This window comes from Filicampus tigris, chromosome 4 (genome assembly GCF_054856515.1).
Source record: "Filicampus tigris isolate MCC_2025a chromosome 4, RoL_Ftig_1.0, whole genome shotgun sequence".
In the NCBI taxonomy this organism is placed as follows: Eukaryota; Metazoa; Chordata; class Actinopteri; order Syngnathiformes; family Syngnathidae; genus Filicampus; species Filicampus tigris.
The window spans coordinates 22,975,741-22,997,822 of record NC_141220.1 but is presented as its reverse complement, the minus strand read 5'-3'; the positions used below and the strand labels follow the sequence as shown (position 1 = coordinate 22,997,822).

Below are 22,082 nucleotides of genomic sequence, written 5' to 3'. Positions count from 1 at the left end.
TTGGTGAATGGAGTCCTGACCTCTGGGGTCACTTCATTAATTACATCTGTGACATTCAGCCAGATGAGTTTCCTTTGTGACTAAATGATATGAGGAATATTAACGACTTTGGATAAATTACACCGCTGCTCCTGCTGCTGATGATAATGTATTTTATGACTCTGGGAGAGAGGGGAGGCAAAATTGCTCACTACAGCACATTTAGGGTGCACAGATTCTCTTATGAAACATTCTCAACGCTAGATGAGAGGTTTTATTTGATTGTTGGTGTTTTTTGGGGTGGAATGGCAGATGACGTAGAAAAGTGAAACTAGTTGCAGCAAAAACTGCCAACTGTGTCGCGAAAACATTTATTCATCCTAATTGTGGAGCGTCGAGGCAAAGGTACACCAACTGCAAACAGACAAAATGACTATGCAGAGAACAATGGTAAAGCAAACACAGAAGAGGGCTTAAGATTGCTTTGCGGCTGATGATAGCCATCTTAGAAAGTCATCCTGATAAAGTGATCCCCCACCATTTTTCCTTCTCCCTGTCCTCCCCCTTCTTAATCAAATGAGCACTGTGCAGCTGGTGGGGTTGCAGCAAAAAGGGGTATGAGTGTGTGGAGGGTGGGGGCTTTGAGGGATGGCGTGAAATTATTGCCTGCTGGTGTATATGTGTCGCTGGGGGAAGCGAGGGGGGGCGGGGGGGGGCTGCGTTGTGCGTCTGTGTGTGTGTGTGGTGAGGAGGGGTGTAATGTCATTGCCTGCTGGTGAATCTGTAGTGGGGGCTCATTTAGATTTAGATTGGTTATGTGAGGAGGGAGCTGAAAGGCCAGCTCATGTTTATGCATGAAGCCCAAAGCATGCTGCTGTGGGAGCCTGAATTAAAGAGACAGAGCTGAAATACATTCACACTTTTTTGGTGGTTTTTTTTTTTTTTTTTTTTGCCACCGTTTTGCTTTTTAAGGAAAAGGATGCAGGATGAAGTCGCACTCTGCCTTCATGCACATGTAAAGCGTGTAAGAAGCCCTGTTTGTGACAATTTGGGGGGTTTGTTCACACATATGCAGATTGATTACACCTTGATACAAAAAAAAAGACATTTTCTTGAACCGCTATCCAAGTTGATTGCGGTATCTCCCACAGTTGTTACCCCATAGCACTCAGTCATGCACCCAGAGTCATCAGTAAATGTCTCAGAAGGAGAGTTTGTTCAGCACTTCATCAGGTATAAAGTGGTTTTTATTTGGAAATGTGCTCCCTATCCATCTTTTAAATGACTTTTTAATGGTAGCCACACCATCCTAATCAATCATGTGGCAGAGCCCGCCTGCACACGCAAATACACTATTTATATATCCTAGATTCTCTTGCAAATGCTCTCTGCTTTGTGGTTCCTGTTAATGAGTGGAACAGCAAGTGCGATTGTTTTTTTTGGGGGTCGAAACATTTACACAGTGGCATAAAACGTACATAAAATAAAACACAAGCTGGATTAAAATGTCTGTCTGAAAAGAGATAACCCCCTCTGTAACCGAGAAGTCATTGTTTTTCATACCATCCACAGTCAGAGTTTCATGAAATAAAATGTGCACATATTCAGAAACTTGCTCAATACAAACGTTTAACACGCACGATCAAGTCTAAGTAAAAAAAAAAAAAAAGCAACATTTTGCTGTGCTAAATTTAGTAGATAATGTCATTTTATTACCCGTTGAATTGCTTTTGAGTACCCTCTACTAATCTACCACATGCACTGATTTGCTAGCTAACAGCCAACAAGAGTGGTCTATTGTCACCAACGGCTAACACCATTTTGCATTCTGCAATTGATGGCCCATTCATTCATAGGCAGACTAGAAATAAGCGGTTTCGCATCGCTGTTTGCGGGTCCAGATTTATATTTTGCGTCCCATCATTTCATTTTGATTAGCAAAACTGAGACAAAAATGCCTAGACAACCATCAACAACAAGTATGAAAAGAAGATGAAGCGCCAAGACAGCCCAAAAAATCTTGGGCTGGGTCATGTCTCCAACCCTGGGTAGTCGGGATATAAGGGAAGCTCTGTGCTACTTATGCAAACAAATTCTTTTAGAGTTTGCATTCAGATCAGTTGTAGATTTGGTCTTTAACCCATTAAGGCCGGGAGCGCATATCCGCGTTTCTACAACTAGAACCGTGAGCGCTGTAGCGTGTTCCTACCTTTGAAGCCGGAAGAACATATATGTCATTTTCTTTTTTTAATCCAATTCTCGGTCTTCTAGCCAATAAAATGCATCGGAATATAAACGCGACAGGGTCGTGACTCCTCGGAGGATGTCGGTAATGTCCGCCAGTCATGGCGGACGCCGTCGAAGTGAAAAAGACGACGTGCTTGTGGACTTTGAACCAGCGGAACCAGCCGAACGTGATATATGGTTAAGATATATGTTTGTAGACAATGACGATATCGACTTCTTTGTAAAAGAATAGAGGATGGTATTTACCACTCAATTTTAAAAAATTAAAAATACTAGTTCTCTTGCACTGATAAATTAAGTTATTTTTCATCTTCAATTGGAACAGTAACAATTAATAAACTCGGGCCAGTTTGAAAGCCAGATGTCTAACCTTTCAATTTCTTTTGGAATTATGTTTCTATCTGCTACAGGGGCTGAGCTATTGATTATTTTCTAGGTGTTGAATTTCAGAGGAAAACTTCAGGTTTTCGAGGGTGATTCCAAAGATGACCTTAGGTTTTAGAGAACTGCATAGCCAAGCGCTTTAGGCCTTAATGGGATAAATATGCAGTCAATGTAAATGAATTGTGGCAGAGTATCAAGGGATCTAAGAATACTGCATCCATGTGAAAATGGCAGGAAAGTCACAGGTATCAAAATTTTCCTCTAGATATGCGGTGGCCAGAGAGTGACCAGGGGTGGCCATGGCCCCATGATGACATTCTCATGAGGTTTGTACCCTTGAAAAGTTGCACTGTATGGCAGATCTTGAAGCAGAAATCAACCAAAATATATATTTTTTGAAGAACATGTTTCCAGCAGGCCCACTAAGTTGAAACACGGCATTCTAATTAATTTTGCATTTGTGGAATGTAAGTTACGCATCAAAATCCACCCGTTTTTAGCCATCTCAGGGGGCGGCCATTTTGTCATTTCTGTCAACTGAAAATGACATCTCAACTACACAGGGCTCAGGTAATGACCAATCACAGCTCGCCTGTTTCTACAGCTGAGCCGTGATTGGTCGTTACCTGAGCCTTGGGTAATTGTGATGTCATTTTCAGTCGACAGAAGTGACAAAATGGCCTCCCCCAGATATGGCTAAAAACGAGTGGATTAACTCTTAATCCACAAACGCAATATTTATCAGAATGCTTTGTTTCAACTAGTGGGCTTGCAGAGAACATATTCTTGAAAAAAAATTGTTTGGGTTGGCTTCCCCTTTCCCTTGTTTCAGTTTTGCAGTATGAAACTGTTCTTATTTGGTCTCTCGTGCATTTAAAGGAACATAAGAAGAGAAATACTTTGTATGATGCAGTGCGATTAAACACTACTGTAAACGACACAATATTGTTCAATTACTGCTTAATGTTATCCTGTGAGTGTATTCAGACATCCTTGTGTAAAGTAAGAGAGTAGTCCATAAAAAGTACTCTGTTGTAAAAAATACATAAAGACATTGAAAGTGCTTGTCATTATTTGGGGGGGGGGGGGGGGGGTGTTTTTCCATTTACTCTTTTTTTGGGGTGATGCCAAACCATCCCCCAGTGGCACATGACTAACCTCCCCCCTCCCCCAATAGTACTTTACATCTATAATGAGATACAAATACGTATCAGCAGGACAATGTCCTGCGCCACGCGTCACTGTGTGAATATTACTCACACTTATTAGCTGGATTATGTTAATCTTTACACTCCCTGCTCACAGACAACAGACTCGGCATGATACGGGGTGGTCACGGCGGCATGTGCGTGTGTGTGTGTGTGTGTTAGGGAGGTGATTGCCATGTTGTCAAACTGCTCTGCATGTGAAAAGGCGGTCTAATTATAGCACTTATGCAAATGTGTACGTGCGCGCAAACATAGGCAATGCTCTCGACTTTACCGCCCGGGTCAAAAAGAGAGCGAGAGCCCTCGGCCTATTTTGATGACATCACAACAACTCCACAACTCGGCATTATTATTAACGGCAGTACGAATGTTGTTTCCGATTGATGGAGATTGGGTCATCTGACGTAAAGAGACTGTTATTGGAAAAAAGTCAAGGCTTTTTATTTTTGAGACAGAAACATTGATAGTATCCCGGTTGGGATGATTGATTGAGTCTGACATTTTAATTACCTCCAAATTAAATGAATCGGCTGGCAGACTATAAAACATTGCTGTTTAATAACGAGCGCCTCCATTTGCCATTTTTTCCCCCCTCCTACATCCAATCCCATTTTGCCTGCCTGCGCCAAATAACCTCTCTCCGTTTAATGATATGCAAATGAATTTTCATGAACCCCATGATCCCATGCGATGATTAAACTGAGATGACATTAGCTGCCAACGACTGTGTTTCCGTCTGTCTCCTTTCTCTGCTCAGCTATCGCCGCCATCTCGCTGCTTATCCACAACAACGGCCAACTTGTGTTATTAAGGCATTCATTGTCACTCATTCCCTTATGAATTATCCTCGGGAGAAAGGAAGGGAAAGCTTATGCTTGTTCAGGGTTATTCCAGCCATTTTTTTCACGAGCAAAATGTTGCTTCCCAGACTTGTTCAAGACTGTGTACGTATTACAACACAATACATTGGCATTCATGCAGTCAAATCACAGACGGATTTGGTCATCTTCCCTATCCCCCCCCCCCCCCCCCCAACTCCCACTGTTCCGTTTCAGTCCGGAATCCAGTCCAAATCTGCTGTCGTTTATTGTACTCCATTTGCATAATGTAGCCAGGGCTTAATTAAGATCCCACTGGAGTCTGGAGCCAAGGATGAAGGAAAGCAGAACTAGGGGGAAGGAGGAGGAGGAGGAGGAGGAGAGATAGGTGAGCATTCCTCAGCTTATTCGCACATTTCCAAATAGCAGGCGCAATTTAAGGGGGGTGTGGCGGGGGGGGGAAAATCCTTGACGAGCGATTAAATCGCTAATTATGATCGGCTGTTGGAATTAGTGTGTGGCTGTTAATTAGTTGCAGATCCGATGCCCAGACAGTTGCCCGCCCCTGACGGCGGCAGCTCCCTCCCGCCATCACCGGCGAAACCTCGACAACCCGGAGATGATGCCAAGGCATCCCTCCCTTTAACGCTGCCAGTGGCTATCCCCTTTAAGAACATCCCAGGTGTGCATGTGCGAGAAACGGATGCTTCATCATACTCATCCAACTGTTCTTCATTAGGTTCAAAATTATCCATGCTCTGCAGGTCCACCGCGAACCGTCCTTAATGCGGGTTTCCCTGTTAGCTCTGCTCCATAATGGAATAGTACGCCGTTCGTCTTTGGAATTGGCAGATTCGTCTTTCCGCTGTTGGCACTCAGCAGAGTTGGCATCAGGGAACTTGATGTTGTCCGGTCAATACAGCTCAGATGCAAGTGTCTCCAGACTGTAACCGTCTGCAACTATTCAGTCTCAGCTTTTTACGACTGTTTCCGTACAGTTTCTCTTGGCGCTAGTAAATGGCACCCAGTCAATGCTTGGCACGCTGCCATCTCCGTTGCGGACGCCTCCCTCGAGGGCATGCCTTCTCCGCAAACACTGACGGCGTCCGAGAAACGCCCTTCTCACCATATGGGCGGCTCCTGTTTACAAATGTTGGTGCTAACTTGGCTTGGCGGCGTGCCACGTTTCTCCCCGCGCCCTCGCCGCCCCGGAGACGATGCCAACGTAAGAGCGCTGGCATGCGTTGCCTTGGCACCTTTTGTTGTCCTTTGTCCAAATAAACCGCGATTGACGGGAAAATCCTCCGAGGTGAATCGGCTTGTATTCGAACGAGACAGATGTCCATGGGTCGCTTTAGCTCATGGCCGCGCCAAGGACACTGGCATGGCGCCCGCTGGCTGGCAAGCGTTCGCTGGCATAGACGGATACACCCCGTTTTCGCCGCCATTGTCTTTCCCGTAAGATTATTCATCGCCGTAGATCTTGACAATTGAAAAAAATGTCCTTTTATTTGGATTGTCAACGTCCTTCATCCGTGGATGGCTCCGCTGCCCGCTGGCATCTCGCTCACGTCTGCGCTCCAGCTATTGGCAAGAGCTCCTTTTCTTCGCCAGCCGCGCCAGTCAGTTGCCGTCGCCCGGTTGCGCCTGTGCCAGGGTGGCATCAGGGTGGCAGTACACAAAGGTCTGCTTCTCTTTGCCTTTCTTATTCTCCTCGCCCCTTCGCCCATGCCCGCCCCCGCTCAAGCCCTGACTGGATGGCACTGTGCCAACCTGCCGCCGCCATCGCTCTCATTTGTAGCTCATCCCTTCGTCGCCCTTCCCCCGTCACTACGTTTACATCCCTCTCTCTTCCTCATCCACTTTCCGATCGTTAGTAGGTGTGTTTTAAAACGTGGCATGTTTGAACAGCGTACACGAGCGCAACTTTTCGTTCTTGACTGATTCTTTAGTGACGCCGCCACTTGCGGTCCACTTGTGGCTTGGGAGACTTTTTGGCACCTGAAGGAATGCCTGGCTGGCCGAGGCTGTGTGTAATTACTGCAGCACTTACTTATCCCACTGAGACAACATGAGAGGAATGGAGCGGGTCCTGAGTTTGTAGTTTCGCTGCAGTTGCTTTAATTAACTTTTGCCAACCCCCATCTTCATATGTGCTCCACTTCATGTGTCCCTCCGCAGGTTGGAATCATAAAGACGGCCACTCAATTGATCGGATTATCAATAAAACCCATTGTGTACAATTGATTGTACCCACTTTACTAAAAATGACCCTTGCTCCTTTCCTTTTCTGTTTTTTACCCTTCCTGTTGTGTCAGACAAAAGCTGTCAGTCGTGGTGAAGCCATTAAGCAAATACACTCATTAGTACACAAAATATAATGAATATGTAAATGGTGTGTGTAATTTATGCATGAGGTTGAGAAGAGTTCTCTTTTCAGCCCTCGTTTGTATTCACCCGATGGATTCCCACCCCTTTTCCTTCAAATTTCACATTTGTGCACCTCAATGTTCTCTTTTCTCCGGGCACACACTGTGAATGAATCGGCGGTGGACCTCTTGGGATCCGGCGGTTGCGTGTTTGGTTTTGTCTTTTGCACAAATCTTTTGCTTCCCAGTGTTTAGATGTCCTCTCTCGGCATTGCACTCTTTCTTCTGTGTTTGCTTTCGTCAAGCTCAATGTGTTCTCGCCCATAACAAACCCTGCAGAGACGCTTTAAACCAACAACCGCGTGTTTGAACAAGGTCTGTCTTCCAGGGATATGAATACCGATTAATCTATTCAACATCCCGCACTTGTCTGCGGTGGATTCCCGTGTTTTCCCTTTGTCCCTCTGCGGCGGTGTTAGCGTGTGGTCTAACACAGCGCGGTAAGCGTGTCCTGTTAGGCGGGTAGCCTTACGCTCTACGTCTACAATAAACACCTATAATACTCGGGCTCCCTTGGCAATCACCATAGCAACAAACCACGGCAGCCACGTGAGTGGCATATCAAAATGTTCCCCCAGCCCGCAGCAGACTGTGCAGCGTCCGCAAGACAGGTATGAGGAAAAATAGCCGCTCAAATGTCACGGCTCACCTCTGACACACTCCGGGCCTATCCCTTCTGTTTATTGAACGACACGCACTCTCATATGCGCCTCCTTTCTGTCTCGGCCCGTCTTAACAGGTGCTGATGAGCCGCAGTCAATGATTGTAATGAGCTATCGATCACCGTGGGAAAATTGTGGGACGGAGTGGGGTGAGGGGAACCAGAGGACACAAACCAATAGAAGGAGGAGTGCGGGTGGATAAAAGGAACTTCAGGAACTAATTGGAGACGGGAGTATCGACACTCGCTTTAATCAAGTTCTCATCTACTGCTGTACCGCTTGGAATGGGCAAATGGCCTCGGAGGTTAAAGCAATGTGCTCAGGATGACCATGCAGTACCCAGATACCACAGAAGGGCTCTGACGCAGTATCTGTATTTTTCTCTGGCCTGTTTTTTTTGTGTGTGTGTGTGTGTGCACGGAGTGGAAGCAGACAGCTTTAGGGAAGGGGGAGGTGCGTCGTATGTGTTGGCTGGCGTTTCAGATAATGAAATGCAGCAGGGAACAAAGAGCTGGGGGCCCCCATTCTCTGGGCTGCGGCTTCATTTTCGCTCCCGTCAAGTCTATGATTCTTCCACGCGCCCGTTCTTGTTGTGTGCGTACGTGTTTATGTTTGTGTGTATACGAGCTGCTTGTTGTGTGTACGACAACCCCATCCTCCTCCTGCTGTTAGTATTCTGCATGGCAGATCCCCCTAATGTAATAACTGTGTCTGCGTGTCTAATTTACAGCAGGAGAGAGTAAATAGCCTGTGGTTAATTACAGTACATGCGTATGTTTGTGTGTGCAGCTGAGTGCGTGTGTGTGTTTGTGTGTGTGTGTGTCCATGCATGTGTCTCCATGCACGTAGGTGTGTCACAATGATTTATGAGTAGCAAATAGCTACACCAGTGGCACGTTTCTTCTCACTTACTTTTTAATCTGTCTTTCCATTAATTTTCCCCGAGATGTTATTATGGTTTTGGAGCAGCGTTCACAAGGATGCACATGTGAGTGCACTGTTGTTTTAATGAGACCAATGCTTTGAGTGTACTTGGAATTTTGCTAGGGGAGCAACAGTCCCCCAAAAATATGTTGGGTATGTAGCAAGCATGGGCCAGTATCAGATTGTGATGCTAAAATAACCATGTGCAAAATATATTGCGGTTTCACAATAGTCGATAGCTATTACAGCTCTAGAATGTATTATGTTTTGGGAAATACTTTTATCGATTTTAGGTGTTCCATAGGTACATTAGTTAAATATATATACAAATATATTATACACATATAAAGATAATTGACTTTTTTTCCAAATAAAATAAAAATTCTGTAAATCAGTAAAAAAAAAAAAAAACAGGGGGCGGCCATTTTGGCACTTCTGTCGACTGAAAATGACGCTACAGTTGTTGTTCAGGGTCAGGTAATGACCAATCACAGCTCACCTGTTTTCTGAAGCTGAGCCATCATTGGTTGTTATCTGAGACCTGAGCAACTGTGATGTCATTTTCAGTCAACAGACGAGACAAAATAGCCGCCCTGAGATGGCTAAAAGCGGGTGGATTTTGCTTTTTAATTCATATTCCACAAATGCAATATTAATCACAATGCCTTGTTTCAACTAGTGTACCTGCATAGAACATATTCTTGAAAAAATATGTTTGGGTTGACTTCCACTTTAACAGTGAAATTGATATTGCACTTTTATCTACTAGCAGGCTAGCCATTATATTTTCCCTAAATTACTCAAACTGCCTAACCAAACATTTTATGCAAACCTGTGAGAAAATCCCTTCCACAAACCGCATTATGGAGGTTTGGTTCCCAGTCTGTCCCTTTACAAATGGCTACTACAGCTTCTATGTACAACAATTTAGAACATCCGTTCAATTTGTCCTCCTCACCCACTGCTGGATTAATTTTGAAAGAAATGGAAAAATAACCTAAACCTTTTTGGGAAAATCTGACATTTCAACCGAACACAAGTTTTTGTCAAGTTTTTCACTCCAAGTCAACGGCAGTCACTCGCGTTCTTCCACCCAAAAGTACCCAATCATTATGAAAATGTCTATGGTTTATAAACGTGAGTTGGCCAATACACAAAGTTAAATCGAAGGCAACTGGCTATCTTGGTCCATCAAAAAAGGCTTCTTTAGTGCGTACCTTCAATTCCCTTCCACTGAACTCTTCCGGGTCCTCCCCAGTCTTTCCCGACTCCTCTTCTGATGTTTCGTCCCGTCCCTTCACCGAGTGCCTCAATGAACAGAACAGAGATCTTTATTGACAGTACACGGCAGAACATGGAAACAGAGGGTCAATCCGTTTAGCCCAAGGGCCGATACACCAATTCACCAATTTGTCAGTGTTAGTTTGAGAGAGAAAAGCAGCTAATCTCTCCTCTCTGCTCTCTATTGATCACACACTTAGACTCCACTTCTCTGTCTAAACACTATTGATTCGCCCTCTCTCTCAATCTCATTCGCTCTCCCTCTCACTTGCAGCACATTCCGCGGTTTTCAACACACTCCTCTTCATACACACAACAATATGGATTGCATGTGGCCCTGGCCAATGAGTCACACACTTCTGGAACACTTGGGCATATTTTAATGTCAGCAAACAAAACAACGAGTGATCCCTTTATTCCAGAATTCCAGAGTTTGCAACACAGGAGTCTCAACTCCGCGCTCCCTGCTGTGCATATTCAAAAGCCTGTGCACAGTCTCATTAAAATCAATCCCTGTGCAGAGTGAATGATTAAAAATTCACCGCTTGTTACTGCGTCTGCTGCCTTTTGTTTTTTGCAGTCTCACATCACAGGGGTGCACTTGAAAAGCAAGATGAAGGTGGTGTTTCAAATGAAAACAAGGGTGGCGGTTTGATCTCATTTAGCTAGTGGGGACCATGTCATTAATCTTTTTTTTTGCACATAGAAATAGAGTAGTTAAGGCATGGCCCAAGTAATCCAATGACTCTGTTATGTTAATGAACGGGGAGAACAGAGTGGGTAATTCATCACATCTGAATTCTGTGAGTCTTCCTCATAATGAACAAGAAATCCCAAGTGAAGTGATGACGCTGGTGTGTTGGTGACAGAAAACGCATGTCTGGCTTTTTAGGCTTGAGCTCCCCTTAGTGGTAATGCGAGGTCATTACAAAAAAAATGACCGCCGTTACAAAACTGGCGTTTGTGTAACTCCAGTCGGCTGTTCGGTAACATTGGTGGCGGTGTGCATGCTTTTCTGGGTAGGACTTAAGAAAGCGACAAAAAGACTTCATAATCACCTTCCAGTTGAAGATGCCTCAAACTGGAGAAGAAGACGGCGAGCTGGCTGTGGTCAGAAGGCTTCTCGGGGAAGTGCTGCTGGGTCGGGAGGATCCGGAGGGGTTCTTCGCGATGTGCCTGTCCATCTTGGGTCACCAGGAGACTCGCGCCCGGTTTCTGCCCGTCGTCCAGCCTCTGTCGTCGACCAACAGCTCCTTGCACTTCACTCTCATCTCGATTTACGAGGAATATTTCGCGAAGGTCTGTAAAGTTGTCGTTGGATATTTACCCAATACAGCTTTATCGTGTAGGTGTGTTGAAAAAAAAAATCGAGAACTCATTTTTAAAAGTAGTTTTAAACATGACATCTAGTTCGTACTTCCAGCCTTCCATCCATTTTTTTTGTATACGACTAAGCTAGTCTTCCCATTTCGTTCTTCGATAAAACTGTAAAGTGTTTTACCCCCCCGAACGAATTGTCCCCACTTCCCGGTGTCTGTAAATGTACATTTCATCTCAGTCAATGTCATTATTTTGTTAAGGTTTCTTTCGCCACAACAGTGCAGTGTTTTTCAAACTTTTTTGAGTCAAGGCACATTTGTTTCATTGAAAAAAATCTTGCGGCACACCAGCTGAAATAATTGTGGAAAAAAAGGATATTTTAACAATATAAGTGTTATATTGTTTGTACAAGCATTTTTAACATTGAAGAACGACGTTATATTATAACGTTGAATAGGAATTAAACACGAAGAAAAAAGTATTCTATAATGTTTTGATATTGATACTTACTCATGTGAAACGTGCCTGTTTGCATAAACACGCGTCACTAATTCGCTTGTCTGTAAACGAAGACCATTAGCTACCTGCTGCTGCTACCTGCTGGTATGGAAGAGTACTACAATGGAGTAAAGACATGATTACGCTGGCAGGCGCTAGACCGCACAGGCACACAAATTAGATAATTTCCCACGGCACACCAGTGTGCCACGGTACAGAGTTTGAAAAACACTGCCTTAGTGGACGTAGTACTTGGCTTGGACTTTTTCTCAGGCAACTGCAATTTGTGGTTTATAATAATAAATAAAATAATAGTAATAATAATTTAACACTATTTATTAATGAGTTCAAGTAAATTTATGTGTACTTTAAAATATATGTTTATGATCATTTTTTAAAATTTAACAATTGCTTACTCACATGAAGCAGATAATTAGTACAAGTAGATGACGCCTGTTTAAGGTATTGTTCAAGCTATTGTGGTAACTGTTAATTCAAATCCTGTCAATGTGTATACACTACAGTACGAACATATTAAATTGTATCCCTTGCCTATTAACAGATTTGTGGGGGGGATCTATTCTGTGTTATTCATTGAATATCTCGCCTATTTACTGCTTTTGTGCGCTTTCCGAAATGGTAACAAAGGTTTGTCTAAGTGAGAAGTAGTGCTTTCACGCCATCTTGTGGCACTGGACAAACAGAGGGCAAAAAAATACTGACACCAACAAAGGCCAGCTCACTGGCCCTGTCGGGACGAATTTGAAATCTTATTGGTTCATTAAAGAAACAATCCCATTGCAAATATAGTTGAGCTTACATGGGCCAGCACTGCTACGTGTGAAAGCCCTGGGAAAATGAGATTGGCAACACAAAGAGGCCGACACTGATTGATTGCTAAATAATAAATAAACTGTTAGGAAATACTCACCACTAATATTTTTCATGGCAGGTTGAAGATGATGAGTTGGAACTAGCAGTGAACCTGTCTCTTCTTGAAACGCAAGATCACTCAAGAACACGGCTACAGACATATGAAGGGCTATCCAATCAAAGTGGCCACTCAAATGAAGGAGGAAGTAGAACCCTAGATCCTGCACATCAGAAAGACACACACCTAAACATGTCTGGTACAGGTCAGGCTGTTATTGCCAAGCAGGACATGGGGACAAAGGAGGACCAGTCTGTGAAAACAAAACATTCCAAAAGCAGACGCCAGCGTCGGAAAGCAGCGGCGCAACATATCGTTGGTTTGCCCCACTCTCCGTCGGGGGCGGCGCCGGTGCTGCTTTGGGTTCGCAGGGACTTGAGGCTATGTGACAACCCTGCTCTTGTCAGCTCCCTGGCGTTGGGCGCTCCCGTCATACCTGTATTCATCTGGAGCCCCGAAGAGGAAGAGGGGCCTGGGATGACCGTGGCTATGGGAGGAGCCTGTAAGTTGGATATATTTAGGGATGCATGATTGAATTTATCATTTAATTCAAGTTCATCGACTTTTTCATCAAGACATCACATGTACTCTCAGGTGGCAAAAGCTAAAAATATTCTCCTAGTGAACACCGCCTGTAATTCATATTTTAACAGCTAAGCTGATTAAAATATGTATTTTATATCTGGATAATTCCGGTATAGTCAATATTATCATTGAGGAACTGACTAATTCATTGGCTTTTCTGTTGTTACGATTAATGGCACGGACGTGCTCTTTTGATGCTGAAATGGGTGGCAAGCTGCAGTGTACCAGGAGTCTAATCACAATGTTGCAGTAAACACATTTTATACATAGCTGTGAGAAAATGTCTTCCGCCAACCAAACTGAGATTTACTTCTATCCTTTTCAGTTCAGATCAGCAGTAGTCACTCATGTTCTGGTCTTCACAGAAATACCCTGGCACCAATTGTTTATTTTTCCTTTTGAAAAATATCCATAGATCAGGATTTTTTTTTTGTTAGCAGCCTCCAAATTTGAAAACAAATGCCCATTCCTTATATATCACCTCTTGTGTTCAACAAAAGTATCTCTGTCCACTCAATCCGTCTATCCTCTTGTGACAGCTAAATACTGGCTTCATCAAGCGCTGTCTTCCTTTCGGTCATCCCTGGAGCGTATTGGCAGTCATCTGGTCTTCCTGGAGGTGAACGGTGTCGGATCCGCCACTCTGCGTAAGCTCAAAGCACTGGTGAAGGAGACTGGGGCCCAAACGGTGCTGGCCAACGCACTCTACGAGCCCTGGCTGAAGGAGCGGGATGACGAGGTGGTGTCAACGCTGCAAAAAGACGGGGTCCAATGCAAGATGTTCCACTCTTACTGTACGAGAGATCCTTACTCTGTCCGCACGGAGGGTGTGGGACTCAGAGGTGAGTCAAACATCGTCCAGAAAGTTGACGATTTGTCTGTCTTAAGTAAAGACAGACACATTTTCAGACGGCACCTTTTCTTCTTAAAAGTTAGTCTTGAATTGAATTGAAGTGTTGTCAGGTGTTGAAGACAAAATATTGCCATCGATTAAAAAAAAAAAAAAGAAAACCTCAGGCAAATATAATTACGATAAATTCTTAAGTTTACAATAAATATTTCCCAGTTGGTCATTTCCTCTTCCTGAATGAACCATTTCCTGTCATTCCAAAATATACCTGTTGAGCAGGTCACAGCTTCCAGAACCTGACAGCTCACCTTTAACATAAGGATTTACAGCAATTGAAAAATTGCGTTCGGTTATTTTGTTTTGGTAGGAATCGGATCTGTGTCTCACTTCATGAGCTGCTGCAATCGGAACCCAGCAGGCTCCGCATTTGGTGCTGCGCTGGATCCGCCCATGTCTCTCCCCGCACCTTCCAGCTGGCCTCAGGGTATCCCTTTGGACACACTGGGTCTGGCACGCATGCCACGCAGGAAGGATGGCACCGTGGTTAGTAGTCACAGCAGAAGGCAGTATCCAATCATTACAAAATCCAGTCAATTATAATATATGTATATATATATATATATATATATATATATTTTTTTTTTGTCTTTCAGATTGATTGGGCAGAGAACATTCGCAAGTCCTGGGATTTCAGTGAAGAGGGCGCTCATGCCAGGCTAGAAGCTTTTCTCCATGATGGTGAGACACCTTGCACACAGACATCGTGGTATTTCCAATCTAAAGACCCTCATTCAAACGTATGCCCACAAATACTGTATACGAAGACCACGTCCTTAAATACACCTTAAATCGAAGATGAGGCGTCACAAGCTTCATTCCATTCACTTGCCAGGTGTGTACAGATACGACAAAGAGTCGGGCAGGGCTGATGCCCCCAACACCAGCACTCTATCGCCATATCTCCACTTTGGTCAGCTCAGCCCTCGCTGGCTCTTATGGGACGCCAAAGGGGCACGCTGTCGACCGGCAAAATTCCAACGCAAACTGGCATGGAGAGATTTGGCATACTGGCAGCTCACGTTGTTTCCTGACCTTCCTTGGGAATCCCTCCGGCCCCCGTACAAGGTTGGCAATAAAGTTTGCACTGATGCGTTCTAGTGTAGTTTCTCCCAACCTTCATTGAGCCCAAGGCATACATTTTACATTAGAATATATACAATAAAAAAATCTATGGATGGCCCTTTTGGTGTTGGTAGGCACTGCGGTGGAGCAGCAATCGCAGTCACCTGAAGGCCTGGCAGCGAGGCCGAACAGGCTACCCTCTGGTGGACGCAGCCATGAGGCAGCTGTGGCTGACGGGCTGGATGAACAACTACACCAGACACGTGGTGGCATCTTTCCTTATAGCATACCTCCATCTGCCCTGGCAGGAGGGCTACCGCTGGTTTCAGGTGAGACGTGGCTCAACGCTTGAATGCATTTGAAATAGTAATGACCATATGTGCAATTGTGCGTAGGACACGCTGGTGGATGCCGACGTAGCCATCGATGCCATGATGTGGCAGAACGGCGGCATGTGCGGTCTTGACCACTGGAACTTTGTCATGCATCCCGTCGACGCTGCCATGACGTGCGACCCGTACGGCAGCTACGTTAGGAAATGGTGTCCTGAAATTGCAGAGCTGCCGGATGAGCTCATTCACAAACCGTGGAAATGCCCGGCGTCCATGCTACGACGCGCAGGTAAGGTCCGCCGCACACCGAGCGAAAAAAACGGCTAAACTAGACTTAGCTGGACAATTCTAAACAAAGTACAATTTGCAGCTGATCATTTCAATGTAAAAACTATGACAATTTTGAGGTGCCACTTATTACTTTTTGGAATCACAATCAACACAGATCAAACTATAAAGCGTGGAATAATGAGACGGGTTTATATGGAGCCATGTATTCAGATTAGAAAGGATCCAAATGACCAAATGGAATGAAAATGCTCCATATAAACACTTCAATCGGAATAAAAAGGCAGAGTCCAAATGGAATTGTATTCGGATTCACAGGGGTGGGATATTCTTTGTGCCAATCCGAATGAGCGTCATGTAAACAGTTCAATCGGAATAGCACGCTGTGTCCGGTCTGCGCATGCGGCCTTGACATAAATGGGGAATGACGTCGTCGTATACACACTTTAAAATGGCACCAGAGGTTGTCTGCGAAGCGAGAACTTGTTTTAAAGTACCGGTAACTTGTTGTTACATCAATCTCCGCGTGTCACACGGCTGTAACACAGCTGATCTGGTAAACAGGTGACCTGAGATCTTCATTTGGAATAATTTAAATCAGAATGACAAAAAAAGTCATCATGTAAACCCGGCAATAGTCAAGTCAAATTTATTTATATTGCCCTTAAACACAGAAATGTCTCAAAGGCTTGTAATATTCATGGGTAGGGGATTACAGAGCACCGAAGCCGTAATAGAAAACACTCTAGAACCAGCAGACTTCTTTTTAGCTCTCGGAATCACTAAAAGGCCAGCGCTTTGTGATCGAAGGTTTTGGGACGGAACATACGGTACTAGTAGTCAGTGAAATAGGAAGGTGCTAAGCCGTGCAATATTTTATAGGTAAGTAACTAAACTTTTCAATCGCATCTCAAGTGGACCAGCAGCCAATGCATTTAGGATAGTATCTGGGTAATATGATCGAACTTTCTCGTCCTTGTCAGGAGTCTAGCTACAGCATTTTTTACTAACTGCAAACTTCTAATACTAGACATGGGGAAACCAGAGCACAATAGGTTACAACAATCAAGGCGAGGCTCTCCTTCCTGTTTATGCCTATAGAAAGTTTCCAACTTTTTCCTATCTGTCTTCACCCAGGTGTGGTGCTGGGCCAAACATATCCCGAGAGAATAGTTACAAACCTGGAGGAGAGGCGAAGTCACTCCCTTCAAGACGTCGCCCTGGTAAGAAGACAACACGGAGAATACGTGGACAAAGACTCGGGCTGCGACCTGGTGCCTCTGCCGCCCCGCCTGGTTTCCGAGGCCCTGGGCTTAGCTCACCCAACCGGAGGAAAACACTTCCTCCTTCCAGTCATCACACGCATGGAATTCAAGCACCAGTTGGATGACCCGGACGCGGACGGCGCCGCCAATCCTTACAACGCCGTCCTCAAGGGCTACGTCAGCCGCAAGAGGGACGAGACCGTGGCATTCCTCAACGAGCGAGATTTCACAGCCAGCGTCTTGCACGAGGGAGCGCAGAGGAGGGAGAGGCTGGAGAGCAACCATCGCCGCATGGAGGGGCTGCCGCCCATACGTTTCCCAACGCGGGGAAGAGCCAGACGCGCCACAAACACGAAGGACCGCTTCTCTATCCTACCAAGTGGGACTATTTTTACCACACACAGGTGATCCAAAGCCACAAGCTCCAGGTTCAGTCCCTTCATGATTTCACAGTTTTATTTTGGTGATTGTTACAGCCTAAAATGCCCATTTTCACAGCAGCACTTTACAAAGAAATTGGGATACATGTTGCAATTTTTTGAAGAGTTTTTTTTTTTTTTGTGGAACTAATTAGCATTAAACTATTTTTTCTCTTTCCTCTGCCTCACTCAGTGACATATCACACACACACACACTCACACCCATGCACCTCGTGTGTTAATACACACATAAAACACTACCAGAATACGGTTTATAACTGGAAAAACTGAAATTGGAGTACGGTTCAGTGTTGAAATGGTGGCAAACAGACTGAAAATACAATACAAATGAGTTCTTATAAAAACAGAAATATTCAGGATTTTTTTTTTTGTCAATCATGAGGTTTATTGTACTATTGTCCACAGTGTACATACAAATTCGAAAGTGCTTTTCTTGCCCAGGACGCTTGTGCCTGCTTCAACTGAAATATCAAGGGAAAAAAATTAACTGACTTGAGCGTCACTTCATTTTTGGGCGTTTTGAGGCTGCAAGAACTTTGGCTGGTCCCTTAAATTAAGCGAGCCTTTACCAGCAGCTACTCTTCACATTTACATAACACCCAGCAGAGTGGGCTGCCAAGGGTTCGTGTGAGGAAGAAAGTGGGAACAGGTTTTAGTCCTCTATGGAGCGGATGTATCGCTCATAGGCCGCCTCGTCCATCAGAGAGTCCAACTCGGACGGCTTGGCAATGGTCATCTTCATTAACCAACCTGTGTTGAACACCAGTCATTAGGTGGTTAGATGGCCTGCTGGCTGGATTCTGGTAAATCATAGCCTGTCTACACAGTCTTTTATGTCCTCAGTCATCTTCTTACTTTATTTTGTATTTTTATGTACAAAAAATGTTCATGCATGCTCTACCATAAAAGTGAGTAAATATACCAAAAATAGAACACACTGCAGCATTATGAAACACTGTTGTTTTTTTTAAGCGCAACTACATTTTAATCATAAAGACACATTTTTATTATTATAAATATATATTTTTTTTAGATGCGTCTACCTTTTAGGCCCTTGTCACCTCCTGCATGATGAAATTATCACTCTGATTTTGTGGTTCATAAGTAAGTTTGAGTAAAATAAACATTTTTGTTTTATTCTTACAACTACTGATAACACCAAATTACAAATATTGTTATTCAGTGCATTTATTTGAAGAACATGAAAAATAATCAAATTACAAATAAAAGCATAATAAGTTACTCTTTATTATTATTATTTATATTGAAAAAATATCTATTGAATTTTTAGAGCAACTCGACCCATAAGAAAAGTGTTTAAGTGCCAGGACAGAATCCGACTGCATACCTGTCAAGTTGTATGCTTTTGGCGTAATTTGAACAGGTGGAGACACCTTTTCAAACATGTAGGCCGTACATTGCGAATCTGTACAGCCAAACTTCGTTGCTACAGCCACTCTAGGCCGGTCCGCCTCTACGATTCCGACTGGAAACTTCAGCTGACTTTCCCTAGTGAGTTTTGGAGACCAGAACTTTTTTGCTCACCATCTTTGTAGCAAGATTTGTTGACCAGGCCTGGTTTGTCAGCCAGCAGCGCGTTAACCTCCACCACCTCCCCAGTCAACGGAGAGAAAAGCTCACTAGCAGCCTTGACGCTTTCCAGGGCTCCAAACTCATCTGAGGCATCAGAGGTGGACAGATGAGTACATTTACTATAAATACATAAATATAGATTAGGGCTGGACTGATAATTCATTATCAATATATGATTGACACGTGATTGATTTAAATAGAAAATGCCTTCAGTAAAACGTTCAATGGAAAAAAAAATGGAAAATAAACACGATCGCAGCATGGTTCGTGATGTAGGCAGTGCGCATCTGCCTCCAAACACAAATAATTTTTTGCAGTTTTAAGTTTTAAACCAATGAAGAAGAAGCCGCTACACCAACTAAGAACTCACTAAACCAACGAAAAAGAAGCCACGAAACCAACAAAGAAGAAGCCACTAATCCAACGGAGCATACATGCGACTGACGGAATGTAAGGACGGAAGCGCTTTAAGAGGACGGGGACGGACTGGGTCAGAGGATGATAATTTTTATGAATAAGGACAGACGGACTAGGACAGAAGGTTACCCAGGTCGCGGACAGACGAAAAGGGTAAAGTGCCCAGCTCTGAAAACGATATTACGCATGATATCCCAATTAAACACCTCCGGATGGAGACGTGATGTACAAGTAACGGAGTTACTTGGTAGCGCCAGTTAGCCATATCCGACCCTCAGCATCGCATTCAAGTTAAAATCAAGCAAGTAAAATATGAATGAAATATGGCAATAATGAGTCAGCTAAAAAGATAAAGTAGTCCTAAGACGGTTGGTCAAAGATAATGTATGCACCGCAAGAGTATTAGTTCACTTACATTATATGAACATTGAATGAAGGATAACGTATGTGTATCAACAATACTGCTTTGGGGTAGCACCGAATGCTAATAAGCATTTACAATGCACTGGTGGAGTAGAAACTGCACATTACACTACAAAACGATGTACACAAAAACAGTTAACTTTTTTTTTTTTGAATAGGTTTAAAAAAATAATAATAATTATCAATATTAACGGATATGAAATACTTAGATTGTGAGTTTTTACAGACATATCACCCAGCCCTACTAATAACATCATGTTTAAAACTGAGTTTATTTAATCTTTAGATTGACCCGTTTATTTCACTCTTCCATAATTACTGTTGACCTCTTATTAAAGGTTAAGTATTATGTTAAAATAAAATAACATACATTCATTTTTCTCTGGGGTCATTATTTTCAACAGTTTAAAAAAAGAAAAGAAAAAATCAATATATATCAATATCGGCCAATATGAAACACTTGTATCGTGATATACTTTTCAGTCATATCGTCCAGCCCTAATAGATATTGGTTACCTTGTTGAGCCAGCTGCGTCCCCACCTCCGGCAGTCCACAGTAAACGACATCCCCCAAGGCCTCCTGCAAGCAACATTGGTGTTGACCCAAATTGTTCATCTTTGGCGTCAATATTTGAACCAATTCTCCCCTTCATGAGCACTAAATGTACCTGGGCAAAGTTGCTGATGCCGACAGTCCCTATTCCATCGTCTTCCACCCGAATCCATTCGTGTTTGTCTGTAAACTTGAGTGCTGAAAGACATTAAAAAACTGAAATGTTATTTAAAAATACAAACTGCGCGTAAAAAGAGTTCATTTGTATGTCCTTTACTTTCGCTAGTGGGAAATCAATGTGTTAGCTAACACGCAAACGACACACAAGACCTTCCCGGGCGGCGAGGTAATACCTGCTGACAACCGGCTCGACGACGAAATGCTTCGTCGGTTGAAGGATTTAGGAAAAAAACGATTAGACGGATGCGCTGCCGAGCGTGCTAGCAAAGGCAAAAGTGGGGAAAAGTTAGGTGAAACGCAGCAGCGGAGAAGTCGACAGGCGGACATCTTTCTTCTTCGTTTGACCTACAAAGTGAGAAAAATGCGCAAATTCTCGCAAGGGTTTATTAGCGCTACCTGCTGGTCTGGAGTAATACAGGACTCAAAGGGGTGGGGGGCATTAAAAAGAACTTAAAATACGACTACTCATTTCATTATTTCAAATTCCTTAATGCAAGACTGTTTTCATAAAAGTGATTTAGATCTTTTTTAACTTTTATGCAATACAGGTCTTTGGAGTGACAAAAAAGACATACTTGTTCGTGTACTTTGCCAGATGTTTACTTTTCCTGAGTATTTATTTTTCTGACATTTTTACGTGTACTCCTACATTTGGGAAAAAAAGATGCTGTATTTGTGCTTTCTTATCCTTACTTAGTCAAATTGAGTTTATTACTTCCTTCCAAACTGATCCGCAGATGACAACACGACGTAAAAAAAGATGTGAATACAGAACTTTTCCTCCTCTGACGTTTATTTTGAACAGTTATTGACTATACACTATTATTGTAACAAGCTCAAAAGTGGCAAACGTACTCACTGTACTTTAGTAGAGGTGTATTACGGTGTCGTTTGTTGCACTCACTGCTATATAAATAAATATACAAGTGCACCTAAAAAATTAGAATATGGTACAAAAGTTCATTGGTTTTGATAAATTCAATAAAAACATTTAATACCCTGAAAAGGGATAATTTAAGCGATGATAAAAAATAAAAAGTACATTTTTAAACCTGTCTTTAACCAATGGATGGGTCACCAAAGATAACGGCCACCATGTGAGATAAAATGTGCCACCTCAAATGCTTCTTTGTGTACCTCAATTGCATCATGTGCATTCGTACTCTGTAATGAACTGGGAACTCAGTTTTGATAAGGACAAACTGCAGAAAATGGATGAATAGATATTCCCTGAACAGTACTTTACAAACCCACTAGAGGCCCTCACAACCCTATCGTGTTTCAAAACATGAAAAATAAAAATATGTAGATACCAAAATTTCTTGAATTTGATCCCCAAACAGACACAAATCT

General features: G+C 43.3%; 2 protein-coding genes and 1 long non-coding RNA gene across 4 annotated transcripts in view; 1 reads left to right on the top strand and 2 right to left on the bottom strand.

Moving 5' to 3' along the window:
* LOC147148979 (uncharacterized) overlaps positions 1-11,235 on the bottom strand; it is a 49,944-nt gene extending 38,709 nt beyond the window's left edge. For both annotated transcript variants that reach the window (XR_015086395.1, XR_015086394.1), the window contains exons 1-2: positions 10,991-11,235; positions 9,869-9,959 (exon numbers count right to left, since the gene is read on the bottom strand). This is a non-coding gene — a long non-coding RNA (uncharacterized LOC147148979). The remainder of the gene's footprint in view (positions 1-9,868; positions 9,960-10,990) is intronic.
* Positions 9,226-18,040, top strand: LOC147148978 (uncharacterized). The gene is made up of 9 exons (XM_086027400.1): positions 9,226-11,231; positions 12,703-13,183; positions 13,806-14,108; positions 14,484-14,659; positions 14,770-14,854; positions 15,009-15,241; positions 15,373-15,567; positions 15,634-15,859; positions 16,996-18,040. The coding sequence occupies exons 1-9, from the start codon at positions 11,004-11,006 to the stop codon at positions 17,529-17,531; spliced, it is 2,463 nt and encodes an 820-aa protein (XP_085883526.1). The 5' UTR covers positions 9,226-11,003; the 3' UTR covers positions 17,532-18,040.
* Positions 17,914-21,122, bottom strand: gcsha (glycine cleavage system protein H (aminomethyl carrier), a). Its single transcript, XM_086027401.1, has 5 exons — positions 20,903-21,122; positions 20,665-20,747; positions 20,513-20,576; positions 19,109-19,240; positions 17,914-18,313 (listed from the first exon to the last, which is right to left on the bottom strand). Exons 1-5 carry the CDS (start codon positions 21,054-21,056, stop codon positions 18,216-18,218), a joined length of 531 nt encoding a protein of 176 aa, XP_085883527.1. The 5' UTR covers positions 21,057-21,122; the 3' UTR covers positions 17,914-18,215.
* Positions 21,123-22,082: the final 960 nt, after the last annotated feature.